Raw genomic sequence first — 23,037 nt, forward strand, 5'->3', positions numbered from 1 at the left:
CAGACTCTAAAGAGGCACACTAAAAAAATGAAATGGAACAAGTGATTCCTGTAAAAGCTGTGATATCTATTACTTCTCCCGAATTCGTAACAGATCAGTAGACAGAAGCTAAACTGCTCTGTTGGGACCTAAAATGTAATGTCTGCTAGTTCATAACCTCTTCTCCAGAGCTTCATGCTAAGGACGTGGAGTCACTCTTTACTGTTGCATCATTAGACAACTTGTTGATCTTGAGAGTGGTCTCAAAGAAAAGGTCGTAGAGAATCCAAGTTAATCCTGCATGGAAGGTGAACTTCATGCTCCCACAGGACAAACTGTTGAAAGGTCAGGAGGCTTCAGAACACACACACACTCACTCATCCTCAGGGGATGTTGTACATATAGAGAGCGTAGATCCATGAGCAGCACTGCCACCACTGAGCAGTTAAACACTGGTTTCCTGAACATGGCTGAAGGTCACTTTGTTACTTTGCACTGGACCTCAGACGTCCTCTGAGAAGCTTTATGTACTTTGGACCTGTTAGGACATCTTGTTATCCTTCCCTCTGTGCAGAGGCGTCACAGAAATGAGCTGCTGGAATTCTGTTAGTGACTACAGCCTTCTCCTCAGTTCTCCTTGGAACTGGTTTAAATTGCCATCGCACCAAAGACTCAGGATAATTAGTCCCAATGAGGGATTACCTTCCGGTCTGTGCACATTTAAACTTGGACAGACAAAATGGGCGCCCTGCGTGACTGTAGATGCCAGAGATCTGTGGATGAACTCCTCAATGGCCTGCTAGAAAACAGGAAGGGTTGTTTGTTGACGTTGGCCACTGCATTTTGATCATCTGATAACAATGATGGACTGGTCTCACTGACTCAAGGTTTTATGTCTTTTTTTAGTGTGGAATCAAACTCCAACACCAAAAACACAGCTCAAAGCTAACGCTGCAGAGTTTATGACATGATACAATGCTATGCAGACATTTATCATCAGAAAAATTCATGAGTGTGTTCAGCAAAGCAAATGATGGCGTTTGGTTCTGAAGAATATTTCTCTTCAGGTGTTTTATTAATAACTGTAGCAAAGAGTGAAAAAGAACTAATTTTGAAACTTTGAACTAAGCTTCTTTGAACATACATTGATTAAATGTTATCAGATCTTCATCAAACAAACACTATTTCGAAGCACACACATAAGAACATAAACCAGGTGATGGTAGAAAGTTAGTCAAGCAGATTTTAATATTTGAATCTTACTGTGGATTAGACCTGCACAGTGTGAGCGCTGCTTCAGCTCAGCTGGAAGTTTAGCCTGTCTGGAGCGAATGCCTCTACCCTGATGTCTCTACTGTGTCTGACGCTGGTTGAGCCACTCCATAGTTTTGTGTGCAGAGCCATCCTGTGGTAGTTGTCTTTCTTCAGACCGGATTATGTTCAGATCTCACTATATAATAAGTCGGAACATAATTACACAATCTTCACACATTTTTTTCATTGTTGCCCATCATAGCTGAATCTTCATGTCAAGTAAACTCAATTAATTAAGTAATTAAAAAAGCACATTTGAAAACAAGAAAAAAACAACACATAACAAAACATGTGCAATATCTGAAACAATATTGTTAGAATCTCTGAATGTTACAGGACACACTGTACAGCCACAGCATCACAGGAGTGGGCTCTCTGTGTGTGTTCCTGCATGTCCTGCTGACGCACGCTTCGCCCACAGTCTAAACACGTGGATGTGGAGCAGTGTGGAAACAGCATGAACGCGACGCGAGACTGTGTTTTGCTTGCTGGCCACGATGAGATTCTTTTCTAAAGCACTTTTAATGGAATTGATAAAGGACAAAGCCTCAGTCCTTGCTCTCTACAGAAAATTATTCAAATATGTTTCCAAAGCCAGTGTGAGGCCCCAGCAGGCAGAGTTAATCAAATTAAATGGATATCTCTCGAAGTCCTTTTACAATAACATTTTCTTTGTGTTTCTGCCTGGAATCGCAATGAAAGTGTATTAACAACAAGAGGCAGTTTGCAGTGAATAGCAGTGGTTTTAGAAGATGAAGACTTCGTCCAGTGATGAGGTAGGACGAAGTCTGTGCTCCTGTGGCAAAGGAACCAGCTTACATTCCTTTGCTCCAGTAGCTGGTTTCTGTCAACAACATTACAGTGAAAGATATTAGCTCCAGATACATGGACAGTTAGGTGCATGATGAGTGATAAAAGTTGTTAAAACACAGCACAAGTGAGAGCAACAAATGAATGAAAAGCAGTAAAACTTCTCATTATTATAAGATTAGTCACATTTAATCACTTGACCTACTGTCACTGTTGATTTGGCTGCAGCTCAGTTCCTGGTTGTGCAGTCCTGAAGGTTTGAATTCCCTCCTCACAGCTTAATATTTCAACCTGTTTCAGAAATATTCATGAGCTTGATTATCAGAGCTTTGAAGTGCATTTACACCTGTGGCAGAATTTTCTATGGAGTGAGAGGCTGCTGTTAAGAAGCGTTCTGCCTCTTCGCATTTCAAAGGTAACAGTGGCATTTGTATGCCATGAAAGGAGGCCGGTACCTCTGGCTAAGGTTACGACACACGACGACTCACTCTGTGGGATATAATGTGAAACAAAGAAGCTTGACTTGAAATATTCAAAGCTTCTTGATGAGCTCTTTTTTTGCCTTAATCAGATCTGTCTGCTACATATGCTTCACTCTGCTTTACAGCAAAGGCCGGGTCGGCCTACACAACCCGGCCGTGTGATGAGAAAGTCCAGGTCCAGTGTTGGTCCTCTTTTATTTACGCTTGGCCAGTAATGGTCTCTATCTGACCAGAGTCTTTATACAGTTTACACTTTCTGCTGTTACAGTCTACACTTTGTCTTTACCATCCGATTAATCACTGATCATGTGCTAATTGGGGGGATGTGGGACACGGCTCAGTGGTTCAGCGGTGATAAATTACCCACAACGCTGAGCTGCGATTGCTCAGCTTTATTCCCATAGACATTCACCACACACCACCCTTTACCCTTTTGCGTGGCAGAAGACTGAAAATATAAATTGAGATCAACAAGGGTCAGGCAGTGCAGCTGGTCAGTGTCAGTCAGTCAGTTGAAGATTGTCGTGATTTGCTTGGTGCAGTGTCGGTCTGTCTTTTCTGTCTTTCTGTGTTGATGAAAATATTTTCTTCCTGTTGCTTTGAGATGATTAATAAGTTTGAGGAGGTGAGAGGGTCAAAGCCTTTGCTGCATTGATTATAACAGCAACAGATTGTTTTCAATGTTAAGTCTGTGGCAAAACTTTTTTCTTGTAGAACATTTAAAGGGAATAAAATGTTCCCTGTAGTTAGAATGTGTATAAAGCATTAATGGATTAAATGGATGCTAAACAATCTGAGACTGACTTATGTGTGGCTGTAGGTAATCACTAGGTTTGGTGAAGGCCGGGCTCTAGATCTGCCTGGATGAGGCTCGTGTGCTGTAGACTTAAACTGATAAGTTAAGCTTATAGGTCTGGATAATATTTAAATGAAGAATTGTGCGTGTGATTCTTCAGGAAGGCTCACAGCGGGTAAACACTGGATGAGCATCAACCCTGGTAATGACTGCGTTATAAGGTGAATGTCAGTACATCCTCTGAAGGCAGAAATAATTACTGCTCCTGAAGCTCAGTGGACTCGTTTGTATCGCTTTGACTTGAATGAACCTTTCTGCCCGAGTAGGTGGTTATTTACGTCAGCGCATCAAAAGTAGGACTAATTAGTTTGGATCCTTCTTTCGCCCCGCTGTGAGTTGATTAATCTTTCGCTTCACTGATGCCTCCTGCTCCTTTTAGTTCTGTTAATAGCAGAGAACCTTTTTAAATCTGTTTGGTTCTGTTTCTTAACCCTTAGAAATAGGCCCTGTCACAACAGCAATGGTCTTAATCCATACTCCACCTCCTCATGTAGCTGCAGGGGAACAATGAAACCATAAAACACAGTGACTGCATTAATTATGCAACCAATAGTAGAGCTATAACTGCATGAGTCGTACGTAAGCTGGGGCGATTTCTGACCTCAGTTGAAATCAATCTTCACACCCTGGAGGCATATTTTTTTTATTTAATTTTCTAGTTTTATCCAGATTATAAAACCTCGTTGAGGTTCTGAACAGGATGAATATAGACTATGTACTTTCAGAAGTTGTGTTCCCTTTTTCAGAAAATTATGGGAAGTAATAAATAAATGAATCCTGAGACATTTGTTTTCCTCTTCCTGTTACTGGTTAGCCTGAGAAAACAACAAACCCCTGCACTCATGATCATTTTAAAAATTACATAGATCATGATTAGGTATATGAATAAAATTAAAAATAGACTTGAAACAGGAATAAAGCGTATTAACAACATTTATAAACAGGTTGCTGTATAAATAATGTATGGCGTAATTACCAAAGCCACAGTTATTTTAAAGTGTTACCAAAACCATTTTGACTGCTACTGTACTTGGTTGCCTCATTAATCGCAAATTCTGCAGGCATTACTATATCTTATATTTAGAATTTATATTTCCACAGTCCACTCAGGTTGATCTGCTCTGACACAGAGCAATGGCTTTCCTTATATTCATGAGCAACTAGTTTACCTATGAAATGTCTGTAGTGGAAACAATATCATAATGTCAACGCAATGGTGCCTGAAGACTGCATGTTGATGTGATAACACTGTCACAGTGTGAGAGGTACCGCAGATCAGTCACCTTGACCTTTACCCTCCAGATGTCTGTTTCCTGTTGTGTCAGAATAGACGTTAGTTAGTAATTCTGCTGTCAGCTGGAATTTCTCTCCTGTTAAATCTGTTTTACCCAGTGGTTGTTAATACTGGAGAGGAATTAATAGCCCCACTCACTTTGAAGGCAAATTAGACCCATAATAACAGCCATTTATGATGGCGAGCCCATCTGTGTCACACCTCCTGGATCCCATTTGTTTTGAACTGGTACTTAATTCAATTTCCCAAACGCCCTGTCCTGCTGCCAAAAGCTTCAGTTGGTCTAAGTGCATCTATCAGTGTGTGCCGGGCAGTCGTGTCTGTAATAATGTGCTCTTTATAAAGGCATGGTCATAATCTTCACTGAGTTCATACTTCACGTTCACTGCAGAAACGGGGGCTAATTTGACAGAGAAGAACCTCTGGGACAATAGGGAGCGTTTCTGCACACTGCAGGTTGCTAATGATCACGATAGCTTCACTACACTAATGGGAAAAGTAAAGTGAAGGAGTGCATTGTACCTCATGGGTGTTAATTAGAGGTGAAACTTTTCTCATAGATAATTAAAATGTATAGTATGATGATGAAGTATGAAGGAATAAACCCACAGAGGTAGATGGGAGTAATACGGGAAACGGTCTGAGTGAGTGAATGAGGTTAAATGTCATGAAAGACAGACGGATGAGAAGATAAATGTGTGCCCAGTATTAAGCAGGGATAAAGGAAACAGACTCACTGCTGCAGAATCTGCTGCTTGCTGTGTTGGAGTGCCCTCTCAAACAACAAACCCAGCATATCCAGTCTCCCAGGAAAGGACAACACACTTTTTCCACATGGCTTAGATGAAGGAAACAAGAGGCTGGATGCTTCAGCTGTGCAAAGACGCTCAAAATGACTCAGAAAACTCTGTATCGGTGTCAGTGTAGAGGAAAGTACTTCTCAAAGTGTTCAGGCTCATCTCAGAGAAGCTTTTTCTCAAGCGATGGAAGATTGTTTTCCACAAACTTGGCATTTCTAAAGTGAACATACTTTGACAAGGATTGTTCCACTAGACACTGTGTTGTTTACTTCATGAGATCACCACTCACAGTCTGAGACAAACATCAAGATTGGCATTAACTGCACATTCTCAACTATTCGCAACAGATTGAATGTGGAGGCAGTGTGTTATTTTGCTGACCTACTGAATGAAAGTCTGAACATCTGTCTGCACCTGGAGGGCTGAGGTTCAGGTGCAGCCTTAGGAGCTGGTGTACTCCTCCAGTGATGCTCCTAAACCGACTGTGACATGTTCTACATGAAGCAGGAGCATATAGTCATCACCAGTCAGTGGTGCCAGCTGCTATTATTTTAGGTCAAGTCACATGTGCCTGGTGTTTGCATTAACGTGCCTAAGAAACAAACCCTTCAGTTCGATGACTCTAAAGTCATTTCAGGCTGTGTTTGGCTGTAGTTTAGCACCTATCTTAATGCACAGATATATATTACAGTCGGGTGTCTCATAGAAGGATTATCCTTGAGAAAAGGAGGTAAAGACGCAAACATTCCAGACACCAAGACTTGTCTATTTACAGCATGCGTAGGATCAGATGCAGGCAGCTCCTTTTCCTTTTCCAGTGCTGTATATAGACCAGCATCCTAAGCATTTCCTTGTGTAATTCTAGTCGTCTACCAGGTATCATGTGCCATCAAGAGATGTTGGTCTGAACTCGCCAAGCATTGTGAGCCTGAAGCCAGTGTTCCCCAAGGAATGTGTTTCACCTGACTAAATAAAGGCTAACTAGCAGGTTCCAGCTAGCCTGGACTGTGTAGTCTAGTTTGTGTATAACCTCTCAAACATTAACTTCCAAACCCAGAAACATTAGAGCTGGGGCGGTTCACCTCAGCTGTGGCAGACGGTGAAGCATGAAGCAGAAAGTCAGAATGGAAACTACTGCATGTTATCCAGGGCAAACACACACCAGCAGGCGCCGCGTCTCCACCCACCGAGAGAACAGCAACATATATCTGTTCAGCGCTGGAGGTCACGAGGAGAGGGCAAACGAGCCACAGACACACATGCATGCCTTATCTTTCCAGTCACTTACTGCTGTTGTTACTGGGCCTCATATGTCCTGAAAGATTGTTTTGTTTGTCTCAGCTCAACATCGGCGCCAATCATTACAATATGCAAATTAGTAATAGATGAACGGATTGGGTGAAGACCTGCAATCTCCACATCAACAACCATGGAAATAATGATAAGAGCGAGATCTGCAGGATGGCGTGCGTTACCATAGATACTGTGGCTAAAGGGTAACAGCTGGAGCGGTAGGAGGGTAAGGGAGGTGTGATTGAACAGGGGGAATGGAGAGAGGCGGGTCTGGCGTGATGGAGACAAACGATGAGGCAGGACAGAGCTAACGACCGCTCAGTTAAGTGTTTGAATAGAGGACGATAAAGTACAAGCATGTGAAGGCATTTCTGTGAGGAAGGTTCAGTTTTGCTAATTTAGTAAAAGCATTTGGAAAAGGATTTTAACCTGGTTCTGTGTCATAATGGTGGCATCCACACTCACAGCTGCAGCTGTTCATTGCCACGGTTGGTGTGTACATAGAGCTCACACTGCTGTTTCTAACGTTCTATAAGATGTCCTGCTTCTATTCACAGGAAGTGTAGCTTGACCATAGCGCCATTACTTAAACATGGCACTGTCATATTTACCGATTTCTGTGTTGCTGTGACTCATGATTAGTGGTTACCAGAGTAACAACGTAGGACAACAACGCTGCAGAGCAGAACTTCAGACAGTCACTACTGCTTATGCTTGTCTGTGATCAGAATCCTTTTTCTTTTTTATCTTTCAAGTCCGTAGAGAAAGTTTTGAAGGTCCTGAGACAGACTCATTAGAACGTATTAAGGGTCCTGTCCCCCACCAGAGGTTTGGCCTCTGCCCCGTTAGGCCTAAGCCTCGAGGTTTCACAGGAGGCATTAATCTGGGTAATGACTGACTATTAGTCATCACAAATGAAGATCTGCCTGTAGTGTTTGTGTCATTTTGGGGATTAATATTTGTTTCAGGACATTGACCAGGTGGAGTTAGTGCAGTTTTACTTTGCTATAAATTCCCATGTAATGAGAAACTAATGTCTGTCTTCCATCTTCTATTACATTCAGCTGCCAAGATTGAAAGCACTAAGCTTTTTACATAATAAATGCACTTATCTAACAGCCTCATTTATGAATTTCCTAGTGGGAAAATAGATTTTTCCTTTTAAAAGTCATTAGCTGTAAAGCAGAGATTTCTAAATCTAATACTCAGGCTGCTTGTTTTGCAACACTTCCTGCTGTACTAACTACCTGGATCAGAGGAGTAAACCACGCAGCATCTGACTGAAGTAGTATTCTGCTTTAAATCCATGCTTATTTTTCATGAAGTACATTTGCTGCATATGTCAAATGCACGCACCTGTTTCAGTTGTTTAGTTGAAAAGTGTCTTGTTTTTTTGACAAACCGTGTCGCTACCGGCTCATTCTAGTGATGCTGAAGGTGAAGAACAAACACGCTGAGTGTTCTGTTCGGCTCCAGAGCCAGAGAGAGAGCGCGGCGTCTGCGTGTGAGTTCAGCACAGCGAAAGCTGACAAATGCTGTCAGCGTTGATACCGTTCTTCCTGGGGAAGCGGAGGCTTTGAAAGGCTCTCCAATTACTGTAACTGTGCCTCTCAAGGCAACGCCTGCATCACCGCGTTAGCTTGGCCTGTTTCGTAACTTCATACAAGTTCCAGAGAGCTGTCGGAGCGTGATTCCACCTGCATGAGGAGGCTGTGCGTTAATGGAAGCCAGTGAACACTGAGAATGGCTGCTGACAGGGAGGCAGTGCTGCCCGTTCATATCTGCACACAGGGAGGATGGATGGAAGGGAGAGAGGAGCTGACATGCAGAGACATCCCTTCATTTTATACAAAAATCACTTTTGCCTGTTCCACTGTAAATGTATAGCATTCACTGCGGGAGCTTCATGTTCAGCTGGATGTCCCATGAGAAGTGAAACCAGTGGAGGAAACGTTTTACTCCTAACTTGAATTGAAGAAGCAGTAAAGCATTTCTACCTAATGAAGTTCAGTCCATCTTCTGTCTTCCAGTCTGAAGTTGGTCTCTGCTTTGGTTACTGCTCTAAGACAAGTGTGACAGACATGATTTGGTAAATAATAATGACACAAAAGATACTCGTAATGTAAATGGGCCATGAGGAACGTCATTGTGCTGCTGAAGGGATCTTTTCTGACTTTTGAACCGGTGACTGTTGGATTCCTGTGAAACCAACGTGACTTCAGTGAGCGCAGCTGTGGTGTGTGGCTCTTTATTGCACGTCTGCAGCCTGGCTCTGTGATACCACCTCTATATATTGACACAGCCGAGCCGGCAGCGGCGACCGCATCAGTAAGTCATGTGCTAGTGCTCTGAGCCAGCCTGGGCTGCACTCACACTTCCTTGCTGGCAGTGTTGTCGTGCTCCTCTTGGCTGATGTGCCAGCTCTTCCCACTTCACTCCCTGAAGCTGAAACAAACATTAGAAGCCAAGCAAGCTGCCAATCAGCTGCGGCCTCAGCTTCCCACCTCCTGCTTATTGCATGCCGTGCCGAGCATGCACAGGAGTCCCAGTTGACCCCAACTACCATTGTACTGTAAGACTATGGCAAATGGTGAGTTGCAGAGACAAAACCAAGAGAAGGCAGTTGCTTTTATTTTTACCCAAAACGATAAAAGTCATCTGTCACATTTTCCTTTTGTTTGACAGTCTGACTAAATGTGATAATTTTATAATTCCTTACTTTGTGAATCACAAGCCTATGGAGCAGAGCAGTGACTGTACAAAGGCTTATTTCATTTAGGTACATGCACGTACAAGTGGTGTTGGTAGTGCATCACCCATTGGTAAACACAGGGCAGCTGGAATCAACTGGCTCAACAGCCCAACTAACTAACTATCTAACTGCTGCTCTCCATTGTGAGGTTGCTTCATGACAAGAAATTTTAATTTGCACAAAGGCCCTATTGACTTAATTTGCCAAAACCAGGCCTGTTTTATGATCAGGGACTCTGATAGGGGAGGTTTTTGATGCCCAGGCTAATTGGAATAGCTGTACTGTATAGCATATATGAGTCCTGCTTGCGAGGACAATGATGAACAGATTGGATTACTGGTGAATATCACAAGGGAAGTAAAAGTGAATCATAGGAAGGGATTTAAGGAGCAACAATGCTTTTTGTTGTTGTACAAACAATTTGCTGAGTGGAGCATCTTCTCTCTGTCTATGCAGGGTTTAACTTTCACTTTCCTTATCTCATGCCCTCTACTTTAATGGAGGGAATCACTAAGGATTACTATCATCACAATATATTGAATATGTAATATTACTTTCCTAAAGAGAGGAGGCGAAGCAGAGAGCTACAGTAGAGGCGTTTCTTTTCTGTTGGAAAGCTCCGTCACTGGAGCTGTTATCCCGCTACTTTCCTATTGGAATCACACCTCCAATGTTTTGTTTTGTTCCTCCACAGAGTGACCGACTTTAAATTCAATCGCATGCACAACAACTTATCTTACCTTTGCACCGCCGACAGATTAGAAACGGCAGATGTTGCAGGACAAGGGCCACAACACACTCATAGTAGCAGGTTGGAGGTTTCTGTGTGAATTAGCCGATACTTTACTTTTACTCGAGGTTGAAGGGCAGCTACAAATAGTCATTAGCTAGTTACAGTTAGCTGCTTTCTAGGTAAAACAGACTTCATTTGGCAGCCTCGTAAAGCTAGTCAGCATCATTAACAACAGCTTTGATGATGAGGTGGCTGCTGTCTGTGTAACTAATATTAAAAGAAAACGATGTTGCGTGTTACCCTCCACATTATCTATGAAGAGAAATGATCATTTATTCCTCTCCAAAAAGCCTCTGAAACAGAAGGGAGGCTTTTTTTGCCTCGGGCTCACAGACTTACAGCTGGTGCGTCCTGGTTTTCTCTGTACCTGCCCCAGCAACGGTCAGACTGTTCTAACACTATATAGAACTTGCTGTCTTCAAAATAATTTAGAGAGAGCAGGGCATCCAGCCATTGAATATTATTATTGCTGTATGCGTATGTGAGGAATAACAATGGCGGACTGGGCAGTTTCGCTCCAGCAGGCTGGCCCCGCCCCCTCCCTGCCTGGCCACGCCCCCTCCCAGTCTGACCGTTGCTGGGGCAGGTACAGAAACAACCAGGAGGCGCTAGTTGTAGTTTTTGAACAAGCCGCCCTATCTGAGGAATCAATAATAACTTCTCTGCATAGAAATTATGGAGCAATCTGAGAGTCCCTTTATTCTTAAATATTACCCGACATCGTTTCATTCAACCCCCATTGAAAATTGGTGAAGTTTTCTTTAAATGCTTTGTGTGTCTTTGTGTGCAAAGTCAAATAAATTATTAGTCTTAACTTAGAAAAGTTATTATTTAATTAATGTTAGCAGTGACCGTGTGAATAGAGAAAAACGTTTTAAAGCATTTGGAAATGTGCTAAAAGAATTTCTTCAGCTTAAGAGAAATTGCAGGAAATTAAAGTGCTGAAAATTGTTGAAATAACCCAAATCTCCACTGAATGCTGAAAACCTCTTTGTAATAGTGTTTTTCAGTAATGTGGGACATCTGTAACTAGGATTGGAAAATAAGTCCACTTCTTTTCCCTTTTTAGCTGAATACAGAAGAGGAGCAGTGGCATGGGATTCAAAAGAAACAGATTGGACGCTGGAATGTCTCAATCTAGAAAAGTATAATCACTGCTACATTTTGACACAATGATGATAAAAACTAGTGGGTTTCCTTTCTGTTTGAGCAGGTCATACAAAAAAGTAGGCTGGGGAGCCAGCAGTAATAAGATGACGGCTGGAAATGCAATCAGCAAATATCAACCTGTATAAGCAGAAACACTGAACTGACATTTTCCATATACTGTATTTAGGCCACACTGTGTGGGGAAGTAGGAGCTGTAATAAGTTGTACTTTGAAAATTGGCACAGCTGTGAACAAGTATAGATCACATTACTAAATCAAAGACTAATAAACTAGTATAATAATTTAAACTGGTGGTGATGGTTTGTTCTCTGCATTTCAGGCTTGAAGCCACTTCTCTGTCATATACTCGTGCTGAGTCTTGGTCAGAAAAAACAAACCCCTTAAGGGCTGAGAGAATGTGAAACGTATGACTACTGCTCTTATTTAGAGCTTGTTTCTATCTTTGATGATAGAAGAACTGAACAAAGCCTCGCTCTGCTCGTCTTCTCTGAAACTGGCCTCCCTGCTGGGAAATTAGTGCTAAGGCTGATAAGGCTGTTGAACATGGAGCCTCTGGTCACAGCTTGACACAGCTGTGCTAATCACACAGGTCCTCCTTAATGCAGTACAGGCTGTAACAGTCAAATCAGGAGATAAGAGCAACTACAGTAACTGCAGTAAATGCCTTGAATATGAGCAACAGCACAAGGAGACACAGTAGCTGCAGCCTTTGCTGAGCCTCGTCAGGCTGCTACTGGTTCTGTTCAAGTAACTTCATGGAAGAATAACAGCTGCTGGGAAAAGTGCATCCTGGAGCAGTTTCCTCTTGTGTGCCTGCCATTTGTGTGAGCGGGCCCTGTTCTTCAGAGCCTCTACCTGTGTACGTACATGTCTGAGACTGGCAGCGTCGGTCCCAGATGATAAAGGGACAATTTTGTGGAGCAGTAATGTCACAGTCATTAAACTGGAGCGTTCGCTGTATAGCTGTTCTAGATGGAGAAGTAGCACTGACCCCCGTGGCTGCCCGCTGTCTTTGTTCGCCTAGACCATAGAAAGACATTTGGAAAGTCTGAACGTAGCAGAGTAGGTGCTTTCATGCATAACCGCTTGGCGAAGGCTCTCATCCAAAGTGCCCTACATTAGCCTGATTGAATAACATTCACAGCAAAAATGGCTCCAGGGGCAGTGAAAGTGTGAACCCTGAAGCCAGTGGGGCCTAACTGTGCCCAGTAAATAACAGAGCTGCTGATAATAGCACAAGGCTCTAAGGCACAGTAAGGGCGGCCGGCGGTGATGGGCAGTTACATAACAGGCATTTTCACATATTCACACAATGATCTGAAGGTGCGTAACAGCCAGTGTGGCTTCCAACCCACCATGATGGCCAGTAATGAGCAACTGGTCCTCACCAGGACGAACAATAGACGGGTCTGTTCTGTTTTCTCTTCCTCATGAACAAACCTGAGCGGCGAGGGAAGCGTGACAGGCCTCATGAAACATGCTTACTGTTAATAAGACTCTGCATCAGGTACATGACACATCTCACCTGTCCTGAACGACGAGTCATTTTAGTGAATGATTTTATCAACTGGAATGTTGCCAAGTTCCAGATTAACCAGTATTTCTGCCTGAGGTATGTTCGATGTGTAAACACGGTGTCTGTCAGTCAGATGCACGGTGGGCAGGCGACTTCAAAGCCAGAACAGTCAATGATGCTTGACTGAAGGCCTCATCCTGAGCCAGGACTGTTTGTCACCACCCACCTTCTTCCATCTAATTGGTCGTCTGGTTTTTCACGCCTCCTGTGTTTTTACATGTGCTGTGTAAAGAGTTTATTACAGTCCTACTCATACAGGTTGTGAGAAGGTTCCAGCTGTTGAATGGCTCTTTGTTGTCTATTCACTGACGCAGAGGATGTGGATGCTAAGCTCAGCCCTGCCACTGCGTCCACACAGGAAGTCACGATTGTCTGAACTAACTACCCAGGGCCTTGGTGGGTGACATCATGGGCTTGAACATTACAGCTTCCTATGTGGATGTTTACGTGTGAGTGCCGTCCTGTGGCAGTGCTGCTTCAGGTAACCACAGTTGTTTTTAAAATTAAAGTTCAATTTTTGCATTAGTCGTGTTTTATAATGATAAGTAACCACACTAGCTCAGGGAGCAGAGCAGCAGTAGTAAAACACCCTATGGTGGCGCCTTGTTTCAGAAAAATAATAACATCCTTTCTAGACTTGTCTCAGTCTGCATCATTTTTTGTCTTGTTTGTTGTTGTTGTTTCCCCTTATTGTTGCTTTTGTTATTTTCCCTCCTTTTTTTACATTGTGTGCCTTTCACATTTATTCAAACCACAACTGTTTCCTCGAGTCCATCAAATTTGAGGAATAAGAGGGCTCAATGTCTTCATTAGCTGCTAGATGAAACATCAAACCTCCCTGTTAAAAAAAATAAAAAGAGTGAATGTCAATGGAGAAGAGCATCCATCCAGTATTAAACGTGGTGCAGCCTGTGAGCACACGGCATCATTTGGCATGTGCCACTGTTGGAGTAAGACTGGCAGCCTTTGACATGCTAATGAGCATGTCTCTCATCGGACCAGACATTCTTTACAAAGGAAAGGTTGGTGCAGGTAAATAGACAGTTTAAATCCCTGCCATTACACCTAATTACAGTCTGGCTTCATGCTGGAAAATGACTTTGCTGTCACTCATTTTACCTAAATATAACCTAATTTGTGTTATTATACCCAATTTGAAACAGTTGTGTGGTTTTATACATTGGATTTGCTTAATGGAAATTACAAGCCAACAGTTCTGCACCAACCAACCAAGTGAAATAAAAGCTTGTTGCTACAGTTTAGTGTCATCTCTGGGTCCAGACAGAGCCTGTAGGTTTTAAAACGTGTTATTGGTGAGATTAGTCCATCTCAAACGTAGAAAGAAAATGTTGTGATGCACGGATGCCGACGGAAATGGCAAAGCTAATGAAAGCGAATGCAGACAGTCTTTGTTTGCATCCACTTGATGTCCCACTGTGAGAAGAGTGAGAGAAGAAGAGTTTCTCTAACCTACTTTCAGCACTTTTTCTCCCCTGCTGTGCTCACTCAACAGGTTACAGTGATGCTGTTGTGGTGCTTCAAGAGCCACCTCGTCCTCTAATTAAACCTCTGAAGAGCTGCTTTGACTGTGATGTTTGAGAAACAAATAGACATTTCCAGTTGACGGCAATGAAACTGTGGTTGTCTGTATGCTGTCAACAACCAAAGTTAATATCAAATATTTAGTGTGGGTCAGAAAATATCTGTCTATCATGGTTTGGGGGTTGATAGGTTCTACAGACAGATACACACATGTATGTGTGTATGTGCGTTTTCTAGAACTATATTTTAGTACATTAGACAGATTCACGTGTGTTTTCCTGCAGCTTAACTTATGAACTCATGAACGTTTCTAGCCTCCAATAAGACAAACATGTTTTTACCTGCCTGATGTTTCGTCTCACTCCATGTTTTCCATTTCCATTTTCCTTTTCTGAATAAAAGCGAGCTGTAATCTCTCTAACCAATGTGGGCCGTTAGCTGCTTCAGCTCCATACAGCTGGGTCCTGAAAATGAAAGCGAGCTGGAAGTGATTTGTCGATACACAAACTGCCTCCAAATTGAGTTTGTCTCTCTATCCTTTTGGGGAAGTGAGTGATTTCTCCTCTTACGTGGTTCAATAACAGCTGAGAAAAAAAACCTGTAACTCATTTCCTCCCTGCTGCTTTTACAACTGCAGGTGGAGAAAAACTTGTAGGAGAAAGTGGGTCAGAAAGTATGATTGATTGAGTTTACTTTAAATGACCTTAGCTACCTTTAGATTCATTCATGTCAGTGATAGCGCAACAGTTCAGAAGCTACTTTCACTTTGAATCAGATGCCTTTGATCCCTCCAGGGTGAACTGATTAATTTTGGTGACCTACACTAGTCTGCTACAGAATGTCAAATGTTGGGCTGAAACTAATCTCTCATTAATACAGTTCCTCTGTAGATGGAACCAGGAAGCGCATACACCTTTGTGTACAAATCCATCTGACATGGCCACAGATTTACAGCCCCGGCAGGAACAGATGGAGAGGAAGAGGAGACATCGGTCAGACAGCAGGCGCCAAACTAGAGGCCAAGATTGGGTGGACAGTGACAAAGTGTCGGAGCAGAAAATCTTTAACTATGCATTATCTGTAGCAGTCGACAGAAAAATAGATTTCCCATTTCCTATCGGACGCAACTGGACTTGGGATCACGGAGTTTGTCAGGCCAGACGACTTGTATTCAGGAGGTGAATTTGCTACACTGGAGACAGTTCAGGTGTTGGAATGTCTTGATGAATGGATACAGGACGAAAGAGGCTCCAGCACCAGCTTGGCTTCCTTTTAGCAATGTTCTTTACTGGGTATTCATCCAGCAAACAGGTGTGGAGCCCAAGAACCCACGTTACCGCTCCAAACTCACAGCTAGATAATCATGCTTCACCGCATCGAGGTGAAGCATGTGATGTCATGTTCGTTTACTTACATATATCAAACTGGAAATTTTGCTCTCTGATCAAAGACATTGCTGTGTAACTGTGACTGATGAAAGGTGATGGACCCTGTAGCTTCTTAAACACAAACGGTTGTGTAAAATGAAATGCCTTTTCATAAACAAGGTTGCCTGAGATTGAATCAGCCACCGGCCTGTGGAGGATGGTGGGAGGGAGAGGCAGTGGATGATGTGGGGGAAATGTAAGAGGGGGGACCAGAAGCGCATGTGCTCTCTGCTTTGTCTGGTCCTGCACCAGCAGACACACACGGGTTCCGTTTCAGCTTTGTCAGAACCATAAATGCATGTGGTCAAACAAGGAGCTAAAACATTGGATCCGACCAGATGTAACTGGACTGGTTGTTGCTTCATTATTAGCAAAGTGTGCGCTCTATGTCCCTTCTTTAAAACATGCTTGATACTATACATGCAGGTGACGTGTCCAGGCTCAAATTTCAGTTTGTTCCCTTTGATTTGCCTCACTCACCCTCGCTGAGTCATGTGGTTATTAGTGAGTGTTGTTACTTTAGCGGGGGAAAGCAGAGGGAAGTAGTGAGCAATGCTGATGTCTAATGACAATGCATCTGAAAATCACTTGTTTGACAGTGTGAATAGTTCCATTGTTTGAATCCCAGACTGCAGTGATTTTCTGCAAAGGACTAAAATTGATGCACCAGTGCAACATGCAAATTAGTTTTCAGGGGCAGCTTCACCTAATGCCAGTGTTGAACGGAGCAGTTGGTCATAGACAAGAGGTCACACCTGAGCCAGTCGTCCTCTTAATTCCCTGGTTACCAGTAGAGAGCAGGCATACTGTGTTAATGTTTGTACCGACTGCCTGCTGCCCCTTTGTGGCCCTTTGCCATCACGTTCTGCATAGCAGCCTTGTTCCCTTCCTGTGGCCCACCTGCTGAGCAGCCACAGTTACTGGTGTTCTCCCCCATCTAGCAGCACCCTGAGCTTTGTCTCATTCCCTTCTGTGGGTAATTTAAGGCCTTGCTCCTGGGACCCATTCTGATATTTCTGCTGGTCAGCTGCTCAGTTCTTGTCCTTGTCATGGACCTTAGTATAAAACTGTAAGGACCTTAAGGAATGAGCAAGTAAATGCTGCTTGACTAAAGGTTTCTGTTTTGCTCTTTGGATCAACTGATGGAGGCCAAAGCTCCTGAGAGGTCATGTTCATGTCACAAGTAGGTTGGTGCACATACTAATGAAATACAACTACGACAGTCGTTACTGTTAGACTCTTAGCATCAGTTAACACCATGGGACATGGGTCTTGGTCCAGGGTCCAGATAACATGGGTCCAGGTAAGACCTGAGCCTAACGCTTATTGTTGGTCTTTGTCTACCTTTGTGATGTTGTTACTTCTCTGTGTGTAGGTTTAGAAGCTGAGAGATGCCAATAGTGTTGGGGATTTGTATTCGGGACCAGCCAGGGAACAGGTGCTGGAGTTCTGCTGGCTGCAGTAAGTGTACATGTGCAGAGAGCACAGCAGGGAGCCATGTTAGGTCACACGGTGATCGCTGCAGATGTGTCTTCATCAATAAGCTAAACAAATATGTTGTTTACCAGTTCGTGGCCTTGTCCTCTGCTGAGAGCACTGGATCCATCCTCACTGACTGCTGGTCGACCTCCGGGTGTCTTTTACTTCCCTGTACACGAGCCTACGGTGTTGAACTGCAGTCATCAACTCAAACTCTCTTTCATTACGCTCTCCTGGCTGCCAGCTGATACTCCGTGAGTGGAAACGGCACCGCTGGCTGAGGATGCTATTGTGTCAGTGTTTGTTGGCATCTTTGTTGCCAGAATGATGGATTATACTGGAAGGAGAGGAGGAAGAGACCTTTAGAAATAATGACCCGTTTATCGGGAAGTGCTGGCTGCTAAAGTTAGACTGACTCCTTAGTATGATGGATGAGCAAAGTCGTTGCTTTAAATATTCATTATATTTCAGTTTGTAAATGCTCGCTAACGTCTCGTCAGTGCCTGCAGTTTGGAGCTCCAGCTCTAACGTCAGCCTGTATATGTAGAGCTGAACACTCACAGGGCTGCTCCTTCCTATCACTGGATCGGAAAAAAAAATCATTTTATTCACTGAATTTCACTGGTAATTTGACCTAAATTGCTCTCAATAGTTGAGGTCAAGAGTGGAGATTTTTCTGTAATTTAATAATCTCTTAAAGTGCAAAAACTGAAAAATAAGGGAAACGGACATGGATTTAAAGTGCAAACTTAACTTGACTTCACACTGTTTCTGCTCTGCTGTGAGTCACATTCTTCCATAAATACCTTTGGTCTGCTCAGACTTTATGGCTGTAAATGGTTTTATGTATTTATCATTATTGTAATTTTCTCACATGCAGCGATTCTGCAGTTATAATAATGGTTTTACTATGCAGACGTAGGACACATCTTCATCCTCTCATCCTCAGTACATTATCAGAGATGTAGAATGAACGCCTCTTCAGTTCTTCTACAGGAGTTTGTTGGAGTATTTGTTTTTATTATTATTTGCTCTTTTATTATAGACTAAACATGTCTGTGTTCCAGCAGTAGGAAGGAGAGCTGTGGGGGTTGATTCAATGACGGGTAGTGTCGCAGGAATAGACAGGCTTATTAGAGATAAGTGCTCTCTGTCATATTATACCGGCACACTCAACCATTCAAACCCTGCGTGAAATCTGTTAAATTGCTGTTGTAATCATCTCGGCGGAGGTCAATCAAGCAATGCAGCAGGCACACCAGCGTTTAAACCATGCTCGTGCAGCACAGTCAGCATTACAACAAATTACACCACGTAAACACTCACGACTTACTTTGTTTATCATGTTCTTGCTCCATCAAGAGGTGGATACAGTTGAACATATCTGGGATTTAAAGCAGATTTTGGATGAAGAAACAGAAAGTTTGTTGTTTTCACTTTATTCATCTTGGATTATATCATATTTTTTCATCTAGTGTACAGGTATAGATTACTATAGAAACAGCTCAGAGCTCCTTGAAGCATCCTTGAAACTATTCAACACATTTCCAATGCCATAAAACATCTGCGGGCGTTTATGCTCTTTATATTGGCTTGTGTTCAGCTGAGGAACCTAAAGGACACATTAATGAAATGCAGAGATGATTTGTCTTTTACACAAAATGTGATCTACAGCGTCCCCTTAGCTCTCCAAGCTAATTATCCAGTCCTGCAATCCATACTTTTTATGGTTGGATTCTGGCTCTAAAGTCATACACATATTTAATAACATTAAACAAAACTGCAATGTGTGTCTAAAAATGCCTTTCTTGGCTGTATGCGAGCTGACACAGGACTCTGCACTTTAACATGGACTCCGCTTCCTCTGACTCTATTTTGTTTAGTGTGGTTCTTGGTTAAAAATGTCACACAACTTCATGAAGAAATCACTTTTTACCAAACCATATACCACATTTTAGTTATGACTTATATGAACGTTAAAATGAATGTACCAACACCAGCTGTGTAGAAGTAAACCGACATCATCCCAGCTCACAGTGAGCTCTGCTAATTGCTTGGAGAAATAATATAAGCTTTAAACAAAAAATCATTATCGTTTCTGCTGTATTTGCTTTTCATGTTCACTCCTGACTGTTGAATGTTGAGAAAGGAACCTCCAGCATTGCTCAGTCACTAATTAGCACAACTACACAATGCAGTTTGCGGAGCCAGCTTTGTTCTGCTGGGAAATGGTTTGCTGCTGCTGGAAACAATCACAAAGTTTCTTCTTTCCAAATAAGAAACAGACTGTTGTTACAGTCAGCACAGTTTGTAACCCCGGGTTCCTGGACAGATTTATTAAAGCTTTTTCATAGGCTGATGCTGACGAGGCTCTGAGTGCTGCATTATCTTGCTAACATTCATACACAGACTCTTTGTCGGCACGTTGGCACAGACATTTGACATGTTCTACTGTGGAAGTTCCTTATCAACCCAAACTCAAACCACCTGAATTCACTTTAAAATGTAAATGTCTCCAGAGCTGAAGTGTTTATGACGAGTGTGTTCTTCATTTCACTGGCTTTTCGGGACTGAACTACATTTTATCCATCAAAGCAAGTTGGAGGAAAGCAAATCAATATTAACCAAGTCCAGAATGATGCGTGCTGATTGATTGACAGGATGTGACAGCAGGCAGCTGAAAATGCACCGTGGATAAAGCATCTACATCAAAAGCAGTGCACACAGATGTTGAAGGGCATGGAACCCAGACATGTGTCCCGTGTCCTCTCCGTAGACGCCTGTTCGGTCCAGTAAGTCCCAGCCTGAGTCCTGACACCCTTCCCGTTAGCATCAGTACCAGAATAAAATTTAAATGTAAAACTGGAAGCGCAGTGACTTTGGCTCATAAAAAGCCTTGTCGAGTGCAGCAGTAATGAGTTTCAGAAGCACGATGCTGTGTCAGACACAAGCCACAGACGTACAGGTGGAGCTTAAGGCTGTGAGCGGTGGGTCTGTGGTCCGTAATAGAGGGGCAGGTCACTCACTTTTCTACTGTCTATGTGCTTGATATACAAACAGTTTGTTCCAGCTCAGCACAGACTGCTGCTCCTGGCTGTGGTTCTGTTGTTGGGTGTGTTGGCGGCTTCATTAGAGGCAGTGGAGGTGATGGCAGCTGTGTCAGTCTGATGGGGGAGTGACCATCGACTGTGACAGTAGTCTGTCTGTGTACAGGCACCATGTGTATCCGCCACTGAGTGATCTCTTCCTCGTTAGTGATAGTGGAGCGGTGGACTTGGTCTGGGCTTCACTTCTCCCCTTAGTTCATCCCACAAGATCAAATAGGGTCCATTAAAGTACACTATTAGATTTTCACTTTGAATTAAATCAGCAGATCATTTCAGAACATCTGTCCTCTGTCGTCCCTTTGCACTTGTTAATGGCTAATTATCTGATCAGCAGCTGAGTGATGTTCTGAGACAGACCTTTATCCACAGTTCAAACCTGTCCTGAAGTCCACTCCTCCTTCACTGGCCCCCTCATGTCATGGCAGATGTTGTGGAGGCCGTCACTGTCACATCACCTGAAATATTAATGCATCTATGTCTTCTGTTTTCTCTCCGCAGTATGAGTTCAAGGTGAAAAACATCAAGAAGAAAAAGGTTCACATCGTAGTGTCTGTGGACGGTGTGAAGGTCACTCTGAGGAAAAAGAAAAAAGTGAGTGTTTCTATCCTGTTTCCAATGTTTCAGTGCGAATGTTCTCACTGGTTTGATTCCTAATCAGAGAATGCTGTGACATTGGGCTCTGCTGGATTTGATCCCATTAACAGTAGGTTGTTCGGTTGCTCTACTCCGCTTGTTGTGAATCCTTTAGCTGCTCTGCTTTTAACAAAACAACCACGGACTCATTAAGCAAAACGTATTTGATGTTTAAACACTACATGCTGGGAAAGTCATGTTGCTCTATGATGCATTTGGAAGAGGGAGACAGAGGAGGTACCAGAGAAAGGAAAAACAAAGTTAAAGTATGAGGGAACATCAGCTGAAGAGAAGACAGATCCTGAACTTGAAGAGGCAGAGACAGGAGGGAGTTAAAGGGGTGAGGAAGAAAACGGAGATGGGAGAGCTGAGACTGGAGATGAGTGGATGTGTCTCCAGGTGTGGTGAGTCTGACAGCTGTAATCCACAGAGGCAGACCTGAATCGACTTCTTTTGCTGAGGAACGCAGAAGGTCTGACAGCTGGAGAACCAGTCGTTGGAAACAAAGTGGAGCTCACTTACCAGCTCTGTCCAGGCAGCTGTCCAGCATTTACTTTTCATTCCAATCCATTAATCCAGGTTAGAGATTATTCAGAATTCCATACTAGCTGCCTTTAATCTGCATGGGTTCCAGAAGATGCCCCAGGCCTGGAGAGTTGCGTAATAGAGGTCTCTGACCTTCGGTGAAGAGGTCAGCGCGACCAGGATGTCTCCGTTGATTGTTTACCATGCACCCATGGACAGAAATGAATGGGCTGCTGATTATTTATTATATTCTGGAAATGAGTGTGTTATAAAGAAGAAGAATGACTGTAATTACTGTGTTGCGCACTGTCAGCCAGTTTTAATAAAACCTGGGGATTTGTTTATAAAGGGTCCTTTGGAGCTGATGTATTGACCTTGACTCGTGCAGCCATACAGTGTATGAGCATTAAAGGCGCATACTCAGAGCAGCAGCCTTTTCTTTACCGCAGTAAAGGCAGTGCGTGTGTTTGACGTCCGTGTGAGGGTGTGTTATTGAGTGGAATTGGGCAGTAGAGTCATCTGTTGAAGCTGTAGGGCTCCTGTGTCTCCTGTAGGCTGGTTGTTGGGAACAGCTCTGTTCTATAGATGATGTGACAGGACATGGCAACAACAAGGCAAAGGGAACAGTAGAGCAGCCTCATGGGCCTGCTGCTTTAATAAGCTCACTGGAGGTGGGCCGTACTTTTCCTCATACAGTCTTCCAGGAATATGTTCTAAATCAGGTCCACAGAAAAGAAATCAAGACCAAGTGGAGGTGATGATGATGTGTTGGGGGAATGATGGGCGTAATATTCAGGCCATCAGCATCATCAGCATCAAATTAGCCGCCTGGCTGGAATAAAAGGTCGGTCAGTGGAAGGATGTCCTGCCTCCACCTGTTTGCCTCTGTGATTAGAAAGCTGAAATGTCAAGTGAAGCTGTTTGCCACCTATTTACATCTCTGAGTTCGACAGAGGGAGCGGAAGAGCACAAATAGCAGCGATTGAGTGATTCCGTCAATAAAGCAGCATGGAGATAGAAATCAATATGAATAATTCCTCCGAGCTCCCGTGTTGACATTTTGATTTTGACATTAAACTGGAAAATAAATTTAACCAAAGGCAGACTGGTGAATGGAAAAAAGTAGGTGAATGTCTGGCAGATAAAGCTGTTATAGCAGCCTCCAAACCAACAGACACAGCTTGAACACTTTCTTTTATAGGATC

At 43.1% G+C, this 23,037-nt stretch overlaps 1 protein-coding gene across 3 annotated transcripts in view; it reads left to right on the plus strand.

The window, feature by feature from the left end:
• Window positions 1-23,037, plus strand: part of LOC114854109 (carboxyl-terminal PDZ ligand of neuronal nitric oxide synthase protein-like) — an 81,627-nt gene that overhangs the window by 16,101 nt on the left and 42,489 nt on the right. For all 3 annotated transcript variants that reach the window (XM_029148203.3, XM_029148202.3, XM_055508193.1), the window contains exon 3: window positions 21,173-21,265. In XM_029148203.3, the coding sequence (XP_029004036.1) occupies window positions 21,173-21,265 (93 nt within the window). The remainder of the gene's footprint in view (window positions 1-21,172; window positions 21,266-23,037) is intronic.

This window comes from Betta splendens, chromosome 4, assembly GCF_900634795.4.
Source record: "Betta splendens chromosome 4, fBetSpl5.4, whole genome shotgun sequence".
NCBI classification, from domain to species: domain Eukaryota; kingdom Metazoa; phylum Chordata; class Actinopteri; order Anabantiformes; family Osphronemidae; genus Betta; species Betta splendens.